Here is a 16,101-nt window from a genome sequence, read left to right on the forward strand (position 1 = left end):
TCCCGACCGCGGATTGTGGACGAAGGACTTGACTGCGCTGCCGACTGTGTCCGAAGACTCATACCACTCGGGGTGCCGCGCCAAAGACCCATCCGAGCGGCAGCGGAGCAGGGCATGCCGCCTAGCCACCGAGGCGCATTGCTCGCCTTCATCGGTGCGGAAAAACACGTGCGACTCGCAGTAAGTAAATCCTTCTTTGTTTTTTGCTTGACGCGAGTTAACCGGTATGAGCATTTGTATGACACTTTGTTCACCGTTGTTTACCATGCAAATGCGCAGCGGCGACCCTGTTGCAGTAACTCTGAAAGAGGAAAGCGACAATCGCCAGACAATACCGCTAGTGGGTGGATTAGGTATTTTTAAATGCTGTACATCGAATTTACGGGATGATTTTTGGCGAAGATGTTTACGGAAAGGTTGCGGCCGTTTTCCGTGACAGTCGTCCGCCCGCGCATTTGCCGCAAAGCAATCGTGCTTTGCGGCGAAGTCAACTACAAAAGCGCACATACGCCTTGAATTTTCTTTTTTTGTGTGTTTTCATTATTTATTGCGCATGTTCTGCGCAAAAATCTCTTTGTGTGTCTTTCTTCTCCTTTTTTGGCGGTGGGGTGGTTGTGTTTGTTTCTAAAGCGCATGTTTTTGGTGTGCACGAATAGATAATACAGTAAAACCTCGTTAGCTCGAACTCACTGATAGATTTTTTTTAATTCGATGGGTCATCGGTATAGCCCGAATGTTTACCTGTTTATCTCGAAAGATTCTGGAAGTGAGTTCCAGATAATCATATTATTGCTTGCTTAAGTTATGACGAATCATTACCCACGCTGAGGTTTTTAAATGTTAAACTTCCTTCTCTTGAAAAATGCATTAACTAAGCATGCAGAGATACTTGCACGCTCGAACTTGACAAACAATTTTGACATCATTGCTGTTTGAGGTGTAGATTATTGCCCTTGCAACAGTGTTAAGGAAGACACAAAATCTGGTCATTTTGAGTGTTCCTTGCGGCCACTTCTTTCTGCTCTGTCCCTTTACCATAAACTGTAGCGGACTAGTCCTGTTCTTCACTGAGTGTTATTTACTGATACTCTCTCTGTTCTTGCAGGTTGGGCCTCATCCATGTGCTCAGCAGCTGATTTCGCTCCCAGAAGAAAAGTGGCCGGCCCTAAGCTGTGTGCCTCACCTTTGAGACGAACAGTGGGGCGATTGGGGAGGCATCGTGCGAGTGCCCGGCGGGTTGCAGTGGAGCATGGAGTCACATCCTGGCTGCTGTGTACCTACTCGCCCTCTTGCAAGCCGAAGGTTTTAAGAGGCGCCACCAAAGCTTGCGTGCACTGAGCTGCCACAACAGTGGGGACGTCCGAGACAGCAGGGCATCAAGCCAGCGAGTGTCCAAAACATTGATTGGAGAAGCCCGCGATAAAATGGCCCCTCCCTTCCCTCGCCAATGCGTCTGTTCGATGCACGTCGAGTACAGGAGCAATGCAAACAGCAACAAAGTGCCGTGCAGGCGCTTGGGAGAAAACTTGGTAGCCTTGGGAATGAGTTTTTTGCCCCAGTTGTGCTGGCCTCCCGCTCCTCCTCCCCCCCCCCCCCCCCGCCAGTGACAGAAACAAGGACTGGCATGGCACCTGAAGGGTCACCTATGAGCTACCAGCAAGCATTCAGGAGCACGCAGAGCACGCAGAGGCTGGGCAACGTCGTGTTTACTAGACCGCGACATGCAGGGGTGCGCGAATGCTTCTTTTTGTTCCATTTATATCCACAGTTTGCTATACTGCACGCGCTATAAATCAGCGAAGTAGTTTAATTTACTGGGATTTTCACTGTGGATACAAAAAACGCAAAAGCTCTCAAGCTGATGCGCGGCAGCCTGATGCAACTGTGGCTGTTTTCTTTTTGAATAAAACTTGAAAATTGTCTCAGCTACCTACATCAATGGCCACTATCATTACGTCGGAGGCATGCATGCAGCGTGTGACAAACTAGAGGAGTGAGTGTGTATTTTAGTCGCAAAATATTCGACAGTAAATACATCGTTGCTGGAATGACAATGGGCACCAAGTTAACTTGACGTAACAACAAACCTTTCAGCCCGGAAAATCGGGAACCAAGTGGAAAAGCTCGAATTTTCCACCGTTAGATCATCATAAAACAGCGTTCGCCACTTCTGCAACGACACGCGGCTAAATGCAACGTAAAGAAACCAACAACACACTCCTATACCGTGCGCGCCCGCCACAGAGGAAATTTTCAACGGCGTAGTGCGGCAAGAAAAGTTTGTTTACAGCCCTAGGTAAGATAAAGGCTCGCGTAGGGGCTAAGCGGTACCATTTAACAATGAAATGAAGCGGGCGCAGAGCTACAGGGACGAGTAAAGAAACAGCCTAATTTTGGCAACGTGTGGTACTGTTTTCCCGGTCGAGCGCCGCTGTCAGTCGCGTGAATAGGCGGCGCACGCTCAGGCTTCATTTAGAATACAAAGGCTGGACGAGAGAACTCCAACGCAGCTGTATTTTTCATACGGACAGCGACTACGGAACCCCGCGCTTAGCGAACCAACGACAAATATTCGCTCCAAGCGCACCGCGCCCAGCGTGTCACAAAGGTTGCTCGCGCCGGCCCAGTTCGCGTCACAAAGTTCGTTCAAAAGCTTGGAACTTCACGTACCTTTTCTCCATTTGAACCGGTAATTCTGCATTGCGTGCTCTGCGGCACGAAGCAATGCTCCGGCATTGTAGTCCATCACCAAGAGCGGTGAATGCCCGCCTTCTATGTTTTGCTAATTGGTTTCGGTTTCAAACGACCGTACCAAAATGGCGGACCTAGTTACCGGAGTCGACGTGAGATGGCGGGGCGCATTTTGCATAGGGTCTATTGGAAGCGTTCTCCTCGTCTGAACTGATACCCTACGACTTGGTGTTATCGTTTGACTTTCAGCGGAAGCTCTTATCGCAGAAGCAAGGCGTAGATAAAGTGGAAGCGCGAGCGGCATGCTTGTTTTGAGGAGCAGTAGCGGGCAACGGAGACGCCATGACAAATGAGCTTGTAGTTGGGTAACTGCGTAGTAGCGCCAAACATGAATTTCGCAATGCGAAAACGAAACCGGAACTGCTCGAAACTGGTTGAAAATGTCAGGCACACTTGCTAGACATGCGGGGGACCATCAGAAATAGGCTTTGGGAGAATAAAGCTGCCCTTTGTCCGAACAAAAGATCATTAGTGAATAGCTGGGGCCATTTTCAAGTAATTATCACCTCTCAACGCTGTCGGATTAAAAAGCTGACCCCATTATTTGTTATTTGACTTGCCAGGAGCCTTGTGACAAAGGAAATATTATGGTAATGCAGCCTAACCGCGACCTGCATCCTTTTTTTCTGAAGTGCAGCAGCCACGCCCCCTTTCTCAAAAACCCACGCACCTCAGCTCGCAAAAAACGCGGCCAAAAATCTCAATGTCGCCGGAGCGGGAAAATTTAAACTGATTCTAAAAGGGCAGTGCCTAGACTAACCGCTGGCCGCATTAGGTGTACAAGAAACGACTACAACATGTCGAAATAGGTAATATAAATCATCGATCACCGGTGATCGATTTGAATAAGCGTGGTAACGAAAGATTAAAAAAAAATATTCGAAGCAATGGCGCTGCCTTTTAACTTTCCGGCAACTTCTCTATGACGTCACACAATATTGCCGCACTGGATGATTGTGGGGGGGGGGGTCTCTAGTTCCGTTTGATCGCATAACTTGAATGTTCACGTGCAGATAACACACATAACCGAATCTTAGTGCTACCCCGTATATATATATGATGTCACCTCTGCCCATTACACAGCACTGTAGCGCAAAATGTGAACGTTCTTCAATACGCTCTGCATTATTTTGGCTAAAAAACGTTTCGTGGCTGGAATCGAGTTGAACTAGGTACTTAAAAATAGACCTTTGAAATAAAACTGAAGTTGTCTTTTTGCCTTCATGGGGCCTTTGAGGGGCACTCACCCGACCACATTACTACTTCATGATCAACGGGCTTAAAAAGGATCGAGTACGAATACAAAAAGGTTTACAAATCCATATAAACGTTCCTGACGGTCTAGTTTGCTTATTCGAGGAATATATCACTTTTTCTGTGAAATAAAAATAATCAAGAAACGCATTCTTGTTTATCCAGCGCTAGCTGTCTAGCAAGCAGGAGTTTTGTTTATTTCAGTACAGATATGACATGTTTCTAAAAAAAAAAAAAACTAGGCCGTTGTGAACATTTTTATGTATTTGTAAAACATTTCCTATTCTTTCCGATGGTTTTCAAGCCCGTGGGTGGTGAAGTAGAAAGTCGCATAGGAATGCTAATAGGTGAGTACCTCTTAACGTCCTCCTCTGTCTCCGTCACCGAGCACTCGAATAGTTGCAAAACTCGCCATTCGCGAAGATGCACCCCAGGCACGCGAAAGTTCTTGCGTAGCAATCAAGTTACGTATCCCTCACGCTGTTTCTTTTTTATATTTATTGTTCGACCAACTTCAGTCGGGGAATCTGGCACCGCGCTGCGCATTTTTGTCATCGCGTCAAACATTACCGCCGTGAAGTTTCACGTTAGTTGAACTTTGTTAAGTTGTGAAGCGCACCCGTTGACGTGTCTACACTTCAATAACTAAAACCAATATTGAGAAAGAGAAATAGTAGAACTTCGGTTCGAGTTTAAAGAGAGCTGTAAAATTAAAAAGAAAAGGATGCACCATTTTTCCGGCGAATTGAGTTTCCCCGGAACATGGTAAATTTCTTTTCTTTTTCAAAAGTTCGCTCCCAGCTGGGTTCTAGAAATTCGAACGTATAAAAATGAAGAAAGCAAGTGCGCGTGTGGTTTCACCGATACGCCCCGGACTTCCCGAATTGTTTTTTTTGTTTCGCAAAATCACTTGAAGTACCAGGTACATGAAGCAGAAAATAAGGACTAAGACTGAATCAGTCGACATTTCGGGTTATGCTTGTTTTTTGACTTACTAAAACTATTCCCACATTTCAATCTCCCTGCCCGTCTGCACGCATTCAAAATCCGTGCTTTCAGGGCCGGAAGGCATAGCTTCAAATGCCTCGAGCATTGACGTCATTCCGCAGATCCCCAGTGACGAAACCAACCACTTAGAGCGGAGTGGTCGCGAGCCCGACGTTGCTGCACGTTAAAAGGCGCTGGTGCATCCTAACCTTCTGCCATGATGACGTACATACAGGCTCTGAATAGCAACTAACCTATATATCAATTTTTTACCTGGTAGTTTTTTAAATATGATTGCTAGTTTAGGCCGAGCGCTTCTAGTCGTTTAAGCAAACTTCGTTACCAGGGTGGATATTCTGGAATGGGATTACTATCGAACATAGCTCCGACCGCATGGTCCTATTTAGGCATTAACGCTACAGGAAGGCTGGCTGCCACAGCTGCGAGCGCGCTATAAAATGCCGATGTAGCGCTGTGTAGAACGTGCCGTAGCGCTGGCGCCAAGTGTCCCAACGAGTCAAAGCAGCTGGAAGCCCTTTCAAGGAGATTACCCTACCTTCATCACGAGGCGTGAATGTTAGGTCGCGGTTGTGGGAGGCGCGGCGCGTGCCTGTTTTTTGCTTTCAACCTCAGGGTGGGATTTACGAGCAGCCTTAGTTATATTTGTCATAATTTGATGCAACAAGTAAGGTTTGATAACGTTTTGACGCTTCGCTTTAATGGCGCTCCTTTTTTGTGCTCCTTTTTGGCCCTCCTCTCTTTGTTGCTCTTTTGGCGCGTTTCTGGCGCGCTGTTTTGGCGCTCTTTGCCCATAGTGGGCCTTGCGCCATAAAACACCAATCATCATCTTCATCATCAGCGGTGCGCACAGCTGGTGCAGGATCGCATTCCATGAGGTTGCTCCCGAAAGCACGGGATGCCCCTTCATCATTTCTCTTGATCCCTCTAACCAGCAATGATTATTATGATGGCTACCCATGTGCTAATCAGGTACTGAGGCCCATAAGTAGACACTGAAGTAAGCTTACGCGGCATTGCAGTTTGGAGAAGAAAATGCTGTGTCTCTTGGTGAAAGGAAGAAAGGGTTATAATTTATCTCCAGAAAGGGTAAAATATCGTGCCAGCAGTTTTCCATGTAAGGAGAGTTTTGATTAAGAGTGCGCTAGAGTATTTGCATAAGTATGCAGGCAAACCCATCGACTTTTTCTTTATTATGTGCTCGCCCGTATTCTTCTGCAAGAGCAATTATTGCTGACTTGTTCTGTATATTTGAACCTTCGTTCCTCACGTTCGCATGAAAGTATGCCCTGTACGAAGAAAAGCCTGGTAGCAATTACCACTAGGAAAAGGAAGGACTGTACGCAGTAAGCGCACCTCTTGCAGAAGAATCAAAATAAAGAATTTCGCATTCAGCGATTTCCCAATTAGTAAACCCTGGAGCGCAGAGGAAAACAAACTCTGGTGGGTCGTTTAATATTTATAGTTCACTGACAACGCTGATGTTCTCAATGGCTGCGTGTTAACCGCAACTACTTGCCTTCCTACCAAAGAAGATGCAGGGAGAAAAAAAAAAGGAGCTTCTTGTCGCCCATTTGTCATCTCAGTCTTGTGTGTCTATCGAAGTCAGAGCGGAAATAACGATTACACAATAAAATGTAACCACCCTCTCGTTTCGCTAATGGGCGCAGACGCGGAAATCCGCCCCGGCTCCGCGAATATACGCCTAATGAGCTACGGCGCCTGCAGCAATCGGATTTATCTAGGGACGATGTTGATTGCGACACGTTGTTACAGCGAACGCTTGGAGTGTGAAACGGGTTGCTGATACGACAAAAGAGTTAGAAACCGCGAACTATGCTTTTTCAGAGTAGAGAATGAAAGAGCTGGCGAGGCTTTGCTGAAAGATAAAGCTACAACGCTGCCAATTTGACCAACATTGGGTCACCTTGAAACCAGACCTTATTACCGCGAGCTGTCTATCTTGTTACACTTCCTGTCTGAATCCTCTGGTCGACCGTCGTTGTTACTTTATTTTCTTTTCTTTTCTCTCAGTCGACCCACTTCCTCCTGCGCAGACTTTTGCCAAGCACACTGATTTTCTGCTTGCGGCCGCCTTGGTCATGGAGTAAGCAGAAAGGAAAAAAATAGCAGTGGGTAGTTTTCTTGGGTTCTTGGGAAGCCCTATAAACATCTAAAAAACTTTCCCATTACCGTATCCAACTCGTGTGTGAGTTAAATATTGCACGCACGTCCATTGAGTTCTCCTGAAACGTTACGTCTATACGGAATTACGGAAATACGAAGGTTTTACCTCCGCTGACTAAGCCAAGGAATAAAAAGCGTCCGCAAGCCATGATAATGGACTACGGTATTACGTTTACAAACGCTCACACCTGTTTTATCTGTGTAAGATCACCAGAAACGCCAAATCATGTTCCGTACGAATTGCGTATACACAGAGCAAACGAAAAACATACGGAAAACATTTGGTACCGTATTTCGCGTTGCGATTAAGACACAAAGAGAAAACTGTGTAAAATGTTTCTACTCTGACAAATCATTCAATTCTTTTATATTTGGAAATATTAACTACATCAGTTTCGCCTGGGTCCATAATACCCTGCTTGAGTTCCGTGTTCACATATTTACGTATATGCGGAACATTCCGCTAGGGTGGCAAGAGCACGGGACCTATTTTCAATGGCTGCCTGGTCATTATCGTATCAAAATGTATATCGTCTCGGATAAGTGCAGCTGCGCTCCAGTCTGCGGGTAGCCGTTGTGATTCCGCATTCCAACCCAGACGGAAAAAGAGGTCTGTCTGAGATAGCGAAGACGCTGCAGCTGCCTGCTTAGCAGAACCCTCTGAGGAGTCGTTAGCGTATGCACGTGAGTGACACGCAGTGATTTCCCGTTTCTTCGAAACCTTGAAAAAACACAGTTAGGACGTACTTCGCCGATTCGCTTCAATGGTTCCTTCAATAGTACTCTTTTAATGCCACAACATGGTAGGACCCCTTCAGCGAAATAGCAAACGTCGGACTCCCCAACCTCCTTGCGAGGGGCGGTCAGGTGAATACTATACCAGGGTGGCCAGACGTTGTTCTGGGGAGGATATAATGTGCGATGGTTAGGGTCTCTGGATGTCTGCCGTAAATGAAAAGAAGCGGATAACCAAACGACACCAATTGCAGCTTGAGCGAATGTCAAACACGAGCGTTTCTGCGACGTATAACGACGCGATATGTTTATATAAGTCAAAGTATATTTTTTTATCTGGAGTATCGGCGACACTAATCTACCCGATCTGATTGCGGTATGTCTTCATTATCGCACTCGTCCCCTTGGGCAGGCATAAGCATGAAGAAGAAACGTCCATGCCTTACAGATGTTATGTTGCTCTTCTCCATGCCTCTTGAAACCTCAACAAGAATCTCGATTTGGGATCACGTACCCTTGTTATTAAAATTTTGCAATACAGAACAGGAGAACACACAACTTTTTCATACTTTTTAGATATTTCACAGACGCTAGTGTTCCCTTTCGGGTCTATGTTTGCCGAGGGTGATCTGCCGCCAGCGTGACTGGGGATACTACCATTGGACTATAACGGGCGCTGTTTTTTTGGTGTTCAACTGGTGCACTACGTTATATTGTGTATGATTTCTTTCATAGCCTGCGTTTATTGCGCGGCAACTAAACATCTCTAGCGAAAGCTTCGTTGAAGTTCACAAGCAAGCTTTGAGTCGCTTGCTTAAATTCGAGAAAGAATCTTAATTAGCCAAATGAAGCTTAGCATGGCTGGCTGTTGCGAGCACTTTTTCAGTTTTTTTTCAGTTTTTTTCATGCTTTTTTTTCAGTTGCATGATCACACCCGCTCTAGCATTTGTAAAAAGAATCAAACAAAGTTATCCTCTGGCGATAACCACTGGACGGTTCGAAGTAGGTGACAGATAAATTTGGTGTAAAAGGACTATTTTTGTGCGTAACTACAACAGGTTCAGATTTTCGAACAAAATCATATGTCATCGCTAAGTTTAGTTAGGGGCTAAGTGTACTTTATAATTACGCGGGAAATGGACTAGGCATGTCCGCAAAAGTTTTCGCTGTGGATTCGTCCCCATGGCGGTAGGACACAGAAAGAAAGAGCCCTTGGCTGCGGTACCGTAGTCTGTGTTCCACCTCCGTCGTTGCTATGGCGACGTCAAGTCGATGCCCGACTCGCCACCTCCGTCAGCTAACGCGCTTGTTGCGTGCCGCCTGAACGGGTTCCCTGTCTCCCGTCGCCGCTTGTAAGTCGTTGTAGAATCGAGCCAGTGCGGGGAAGAAAAAAAGGAACAAATGGGAATGACGACCAATAAATGCCAATACTGGTGGTCAAGAAAAAGAGCGACATCAAGCCAATGTAGCTGTTCAAGCAGCCAACCGTTACCACGGAAGTGGTTAGAGTGCAAAGAATTGTTGACACGGTGTACGAGGCGTTTACGAAAAACGCCGTGTGGCGGGATTATAAAGCCGGAACAGGACGTGCGCATCGGGCGGAACCTAAAGGTCTGGTTGTAGACGGACATACGCAATGTTAACATCAACAATGCATCTTAAATTCATTCATTTATTTATTCATTCATTCATTTTAAATCTACTTAGCTATTGAGGGATGTTACAGGGGTTAGAAACAAAATGATTTTTGAAAACCCACGATGCCAATTTGTGCTCAATTGACTCTGTGTGCGAGTGTCAGTAAATGCATCTACATCCACGCTCTTCCGGTCGATAATTTTTTTGCAAAAAGAACAATTAAAGGCGTCAACGCGACCTTCATAGGACATCCCGAAACGATGATGGCCTGAACGCGGCGACACTCGTCTTGGGGGCAGATACAGTCTGAATTCAAATGGAAATTGATTATGTCATTGACAAAGGTGTTTTCATCCGGCTATTCTGTGCGCAATGCGGGCTCGGACAAAGAGGACAAAATAAAAATGACCGCAGCAGATTTCATTCTTTCACACGTGTTAAAGATAAACCGGGCGGGTTGTTTTTTAATTCGCTCCAGTTTCACGCCGTGGGGCAAGCGGGAAATACCGTTTCAATTTTGTATTCTTTCGCCTCTAAACATCAACCGGAATCCGCGGGATCTAAGAAGCCGAAACACCACGAACGGAGTGTTTGTTTCTGTACTTCTCGACGCGGTTGCGTCACTAGAGTCATTTAGTGATTGGGCGTGAGTACTAGATATCTGCAGGAGCCGTGATCATTAAGCGTAAACAGAAACCCGTCATCACTGGAACGGATGGTGGCGGCGTTATTACGTAACTAAACTAATACCAAAGTGACAAAAAATTGACGCCAGGCTCCCAAAACCCAATGCAAGGCCTACCTTATTCATCATCATCATCAACAACAACAACAGGCTATCTACCCCCACTGCAGGGCAAAGGCTTCTCCAATTAATCTCCAATACCCCGGTCCGGTGCTATCCGCGACCACTTTATACCCGCAAACTTTTTGATCTCATATACCCATCTAACTTTCTGTTGCCCCGTGCAACACTTGCCTTCTCTGGGGATCCGCTCTGTTACCCTCAGTGACTAACGGTTATCTTGCCTTCGCATTACATGCCCTGCCCACGTTCATTTCTTCTTCTTAATTTCTACTAATATGTCCTTTACACGCGCTTGTTCCCTCACCCACTGCACTCTTGTCTTGTCCCTTAAGTTACACTTATCATCTTCCGCTCCATTGCCCGCTGAGTCGTTCTCAAATTATGTTGAACCCTCTTAGTGAGCCTCTTAGTGAGCCTTAGTGAGCCTTAGTGAGCGCCGTAGGTGAGTACCGGTAAGATGCCGCTGTCATTATTAGCAGATCCCGACTAAAACGCACTCTAACTAGAAATTAAATTCAGTAACTTGCTAGAAATACACGAATTTTCACATTACTTTCCAAATTTTCCTCGGCCCACTTATCACACTTAGTTATCGTCAGCAAACGACGGATGCCGCCACGCGGCTAGATGCCATTAAGAATCCAAAACGCTCATTACAGCCACCTCGCTGCAGAAGAAACACTTTTAAACACTGACACTGCCGCCTTCGCGACAAAAACATTCAGTCACTGACCAAGACATTCAGCCGCCTTTATGCGAGGCAAGCGTGGATGGCCGTTGCCTTTCCTGCATGTGCCGCGGCCTTTAACAACGGTTGCGGCTAGTCTCGCTCCCTCTGCTCACATTAGGTGCCCGAAGCGCATAAATGCTGAACGGAGTGGCTGCATTCCAAACGGTTCTTTGATGAAGTAATGCTGTCGAGTCGTACATTTTAAGATGTTGACGTAGATGGCCTGTGAAAGATGTCTATCTGCTCACTCATTTCACCTCTTCGCGCAACAGCTCTTCACCCATCAGCGGTAGTTTCATTTCTGCTTTTACACCCGCCGCGGTGGCTCAGTGGCCAAGGCGTTGTGCTGCTGAGCACGAGGATGCGGGTTCAAATCGCGGCCGCTACGGCTGCTTTGTGAAGGAGGGCGCCTGTGTTGCAACTGCGCGGTAAACTTTAAAATGAATCAATTTCTCTTTTTGTGAAGGAACCGTTAAATTCAGCATTCTAATTCAAAGAACGCTGTTACTGTCTATAATTCATGTATCTCGAAAAACATGTATGTATTCTCAGGAGTGTGACAAAAGCCTTTTTTTTGCACTGAGCAACTTTAGCATGCACAAACCATGCCACTAGAGATACTAGTTCGAAAACTACTTTTCCTGCATACACGCCGCGTTTATACTCCCCGTAGGGGCCGGAAGGCTTCATGCAGTGGGGCACATTCTTTGGGCACAAATCACGCTTACTAGGCATGAATAATGGCGTCGGGCTCCAATCGCTATGTCAAGCCAAAGAAAGTTTTGCTGAATGAAAATAAGCGCTTCGAAATGACTAGTGGGAACGAGGCCTGAGCAAAATTGTTGCGCAAGTCCCCCGCACGTTTTTCTAAACGTGCACCCGCTGGTTGATAACCCAGTTAGGGTTAGCCGGCGTGGGCATGGGTTAGCCCGGGGGAAAAATCTCTGGAGCAGAGTTACCAGGCAACTAATTACGCTGCGGAAGATTCGCTAATCGATGCGGATAGAATGACAGCCATTAGGTGAGCACTGCACGGTCACCGAGGTCATTACGCCGTGCAGACATGACAGAGCTGCTCTCTTGATGACACTCTCCCTTGCGCAATGGGCGTTGTTTGTGTATGCTGGCGGTTTTCACTGTTGGGTGGAATGAAGGCCGGGAAAAAATGGTCCTGCGAAATCTCTGCCATGCCCTTAAGTTAGGCTCTCGTTTGTTTTGCGGCTGCTGCATCAACCGTAAAGCTATTGCTTACGTTTCTTTTGCTGTTCTGGTTTCATTTGTTTCCGCTTTGGTCTTTCTTATTCGTTGCAGTATTTTTGTCGTGGCTTTGTTTGTTATATTCCCCCCATTCCGTTATTTCCACCTTGGGCTTCTGGGTTACGTGCTGCAAACGTTTGCGCCATATCGGTCATCGTCTCGTTGATAACGATGATGGATCTAAGATTTTAGCGACGTCTAGGCCTCCTTGTTACGAAGCAGACCTGCAGACGGGTTCACCGTACCGTGCTAAGGTTTCTGCCATATGGCGAAAGGGGAGTTGTCCTTTTTATGCGAGAAGTCTCATGAGTTTTTTCCTGCATAAGAAAAATATAACCGCCCATGCCGTCGAACCAGACGCGCTTTGTGCTGTTCGTAGCAGGTCGGCTTGCAAATGAAGCATTACTAGGTTACTTTTACTTGCGTCGGAGCAGGTAAAGTCCCAAAGAAAATATCCAGCTGCCGATGCACGTAAAAAATAAAAATCAAACGTCCCTTCCCTGAACAACGGTAAAACACGCCAATTTTTGTGGCACACAGGCAACGCACAACGAAAACTGAGGCTTAGCTTCATCCAACGCACGATTAACCGCATCTATGTTTAATGTCGCTTCTATTTACATGCGCGATGTTTTCTTTTCATTTCTATTTTTCTTTTATTTTATAATTTCAGTTGTTAACTGTATTTTGTTGTAATTGTAATTTTCAATCATTTGTAGTTACTTATATTTATATACCTTTTGTTCAAAATTAAAATTTTTGTTTTACATTTTAATTTCCTAATTTTAAATTTTTTTAACTTTCACGAGCGCGTGCCCGCATAACCGCTTCATTTTCTGCCGAACACATCACCCGTGCCTTACCCAAGACTTGGGAACGTGAATTTAGGCCGTCATCATTATCATCTGAGCTGCTTAAGCTTGGCTTTATTGCATGGCGTTTAGCGTAAACAAATCCCAAAAAAGCACAATAGCACAGATCTGGACAGCGTATCGTAGTGCGACGCAGCTGCATAGCCCATACATGCAATCATTATTAAAATGGGAAAGACCATTTTCCTGGCACAGGTATTCCTCCGGTATCCAAAGCGGTACGACGGGCCCGCCATTGAGCATAAATCCCAACGCCTATCCAACGCTCCGTGTGTGCGAAATGTCATTACTCTGACGACATCGGCGTTTTAGAGCTGTTACGAGATGGGAAAGCCGATCTTCAGCGTTTATTCGTGCCCATTGGGAGCGACGCTAAGCCGTGCACAGTCAAGCCAGAGCGTTCTTTTCTCAATCACGAGCGAACGTCCCAGCACGCATCGCCAGGCGCGTGAACGTGCCATTTCATTGTCCGCGTCTCTCTCATGACTGTTCATGTTGGCGGTAAATTCGAAATCCGCAACAAGCGCGTTAACTGACTCCAGAATGTTCGTTTAACTCATAGAAACTGGTCGACGCTACGGCGACGCAGCTACTAAAACCACACCGTACAATATTTAAGGAACGACACAAGAATCACACACATTCGGACTAGATTGGCGGCGCGGAAAACATGTTCCCTAGCCATTGGACAAACAGAAGGAGTATAAATATAATCTCAATTCGGTGAGTCCGTCATTACGCGTGCTGTAAGGAATGGCAGGTTGATGAAGGGACACAGAGAACACTAGCATTTGATCAAAACTTGCAAGATTTGTGCTGAATGGGAGGGGAATCAGCCTTGCTGGTCGCATTTAGTGTGGAATTCTCTGGCCCTGGGTAGCTGCTCGGGCTGAGACCGCGAATTTGTGTTGCGCCGCGTAGTCAGAGCAGGTTAGAAGTTCCGCACACTGCTTGTAGGTAGGTTCGAGCCATAATCTAATAATCAACTCATTAAAACAGTTTATTAGTTATCGCTGCAATTGGCCACCACCGAGGGATCATTCTCCGTAAATAATTTAATGTCATTCGGCTTCATGTCGAACGTCCCTGCTGGACTATGGATTGGAACTGCGTATGCCTACATTTAAACTTCTCTCCGCCATAGTCGTCGTACGCTTCTCATTTTCTTCCCGCCTCCCCGTCGTAACGTATAATATCTGGCCAGAGAACTTCCTATCTGGTCAGAGAACTTTCATTGAAGCTTGCTCCTTGTATACTTGTAATGGGTGTATAAGCTTTCGGTAATACTGCCTCACTCGCATGCGTTCTAGGCCAACGGTTTCAAGTGTCTGATTCGTGACACGGTCCCTTTTCCCTCCACTTCTATCTGCCCACCGCAGACGACATGGCACCCCGAGACCCGGAGATGGCCGGCTCATCCATCGATGGCCTTCTGATGCGGCTTCGAAAGGCCGTAGCGCCTGCCCTTGAACCGAGGGCCGCCAACACACCCATCGGCAAGCCCGCTGCCACAGCCGACACCGCTGCGGCCTCGGGCCCAGACGCCAACGTGGCGGCAGCTCCGGCGGAGCCCCCCGCCAAGCCGCAACCGCCGCCCGTCGAATCGGCGCCCGAAAACGCTGCTGCCGCGCCTTCCGGCGGAACCGGATCGCCGCCTGGGGCGGCGGGCAACGGAGCCGTGGCGTCGCCGGGGACCAACACGACAACCGTCGTTACTGCCGCCTCGGAGGACGAGACCCTTGAGCGGATGCTGAAGGGGGCCGCCAAATTGACGCACAGTGAGTGGCGCCCTCTGTTTTGTCGATGGGTCTGTATGTCTCTTTGTCTATGCATCTATCCATCTGTGCATTTATATGCGATTCTCGCGTGCATGATAAATTGTGCGCAGTTACATATGTGGTGTCATCCGTCTGCCACAGCTCCGTCGAGACGAAGTCCTTAGTGATTTGTCGCAGAGATGCCCGTAGCAGAAAGCAATCTTACTTATCGAAATACCTAGGTCCAGGTCCCAGTGGTGGCCCTCAGTCCACAGGGTCGGCGTAGTGTCTGCATATTTGCACATACCTGGTGCACATGTCCACACAGAGCTTCCCTCACAGCCTGTATGTTCACTGTTGGAGTGAGGACACCCAGAGCTCCCAGGATGTGATAGGGGAAGAGATGGGGAAAGACTATCAGGAGTACTCGAAGCACTGGTCGGTAGTAAGACAAGGTTGTGTAGGAAGGGTTAAGAGGGCTTTGTTCGAGAACTATTGACGAAGTAATTGTAAAAGGGGTCCCGAAACACATTCCGGGTGTGCCGCGCGTCTGAAGAGTGCGTATTTCGTTTCTGTCATGCCGTTCGTCCCGTGGGAGCATGCACATCTGCGCTGGCTCGGAACATTTATCTGCCGGGACCTGCGTACGCCGGCTTACGGCATCAGGATTTCGCGTAAATCGTCTTAAAGGTTGCTACACTTGCTCGGAGCAGAACGAAGTTACCTTGCTTTTACCACTCGCGCAGAGTGCTCCTTGACCACTCATGGCTTTCAATTTGGGAGTCGTTCGCAAATTGAGCGGGGCTGTTTAACTGGAACTGCAACCAATTAACGTGCGCTATCCTGAACACGCTGCTAAAATTTCAGAATTCTCGCGCTCCGCTGCAGTGTCGCCTCATATGGCGGCAGTAACAACTGCACCCAGCACTGAAGCAAAAGCTTCAAGTTTGTGTAGTGCGTTGTGGGCACGAAGGAAAAATCTAATACGGCAGCCCGTAGCAGTTCGGTTTGTTGTAATTATGTTTGCGTAATTCGGTCATTTTTTCGTCGTGGGGAAACACAGTTGCAACGCATTGGAAACTGGGTGTCGCTTTTCCTCGGTGCTCA

At 47.1% G+C, this 16,101-nt stretch overlaps 1 protein-coding gene across 3 annotated transcripts in view; it reads left to right on the plus strand.

Annotated features, from left to right (window-relative positions):
- Syt1 (Synaptotagmin 1) overlaps window positions 1-16,101 on the plus strand; it is a 206,589-nt gene that overhangs the window by 111,537 nt on the left and 78,951 nt on the right. For 2 of the 3 annotated variants that reach the window (XM_077672584.1, XM_077672583.1), the window contains exon 2: window positions 14,617-15,015. In XM_077672584.1, coding sequence (XP_077528710.1) covers window positions 14,622-15,015 — 394 coding nt within the window. In that variant the 5' untranslated portion in view covers window positions 14,617-14,621. The other variant, XM_077672587.1, reaches the window with a different exon arrangement.

This window comes from Haemaphysalis longicornis, unplaced genomic scaffold (genome assembly GCF_048455015.1).
Source record: "Haemaphysalis longicornis isolate Haplotype H1 unplaced genomic scaffold, Haemaphysalis longicornis Haplotype H1 scaffold_6, whole genome shotgun sequence".
NCBI lineage: Eukaryota > Metazoa > Arthropoda > Arachnida > Ixodida > Ixodidae > Haemaphysalis > Haemaphysalis longicornis.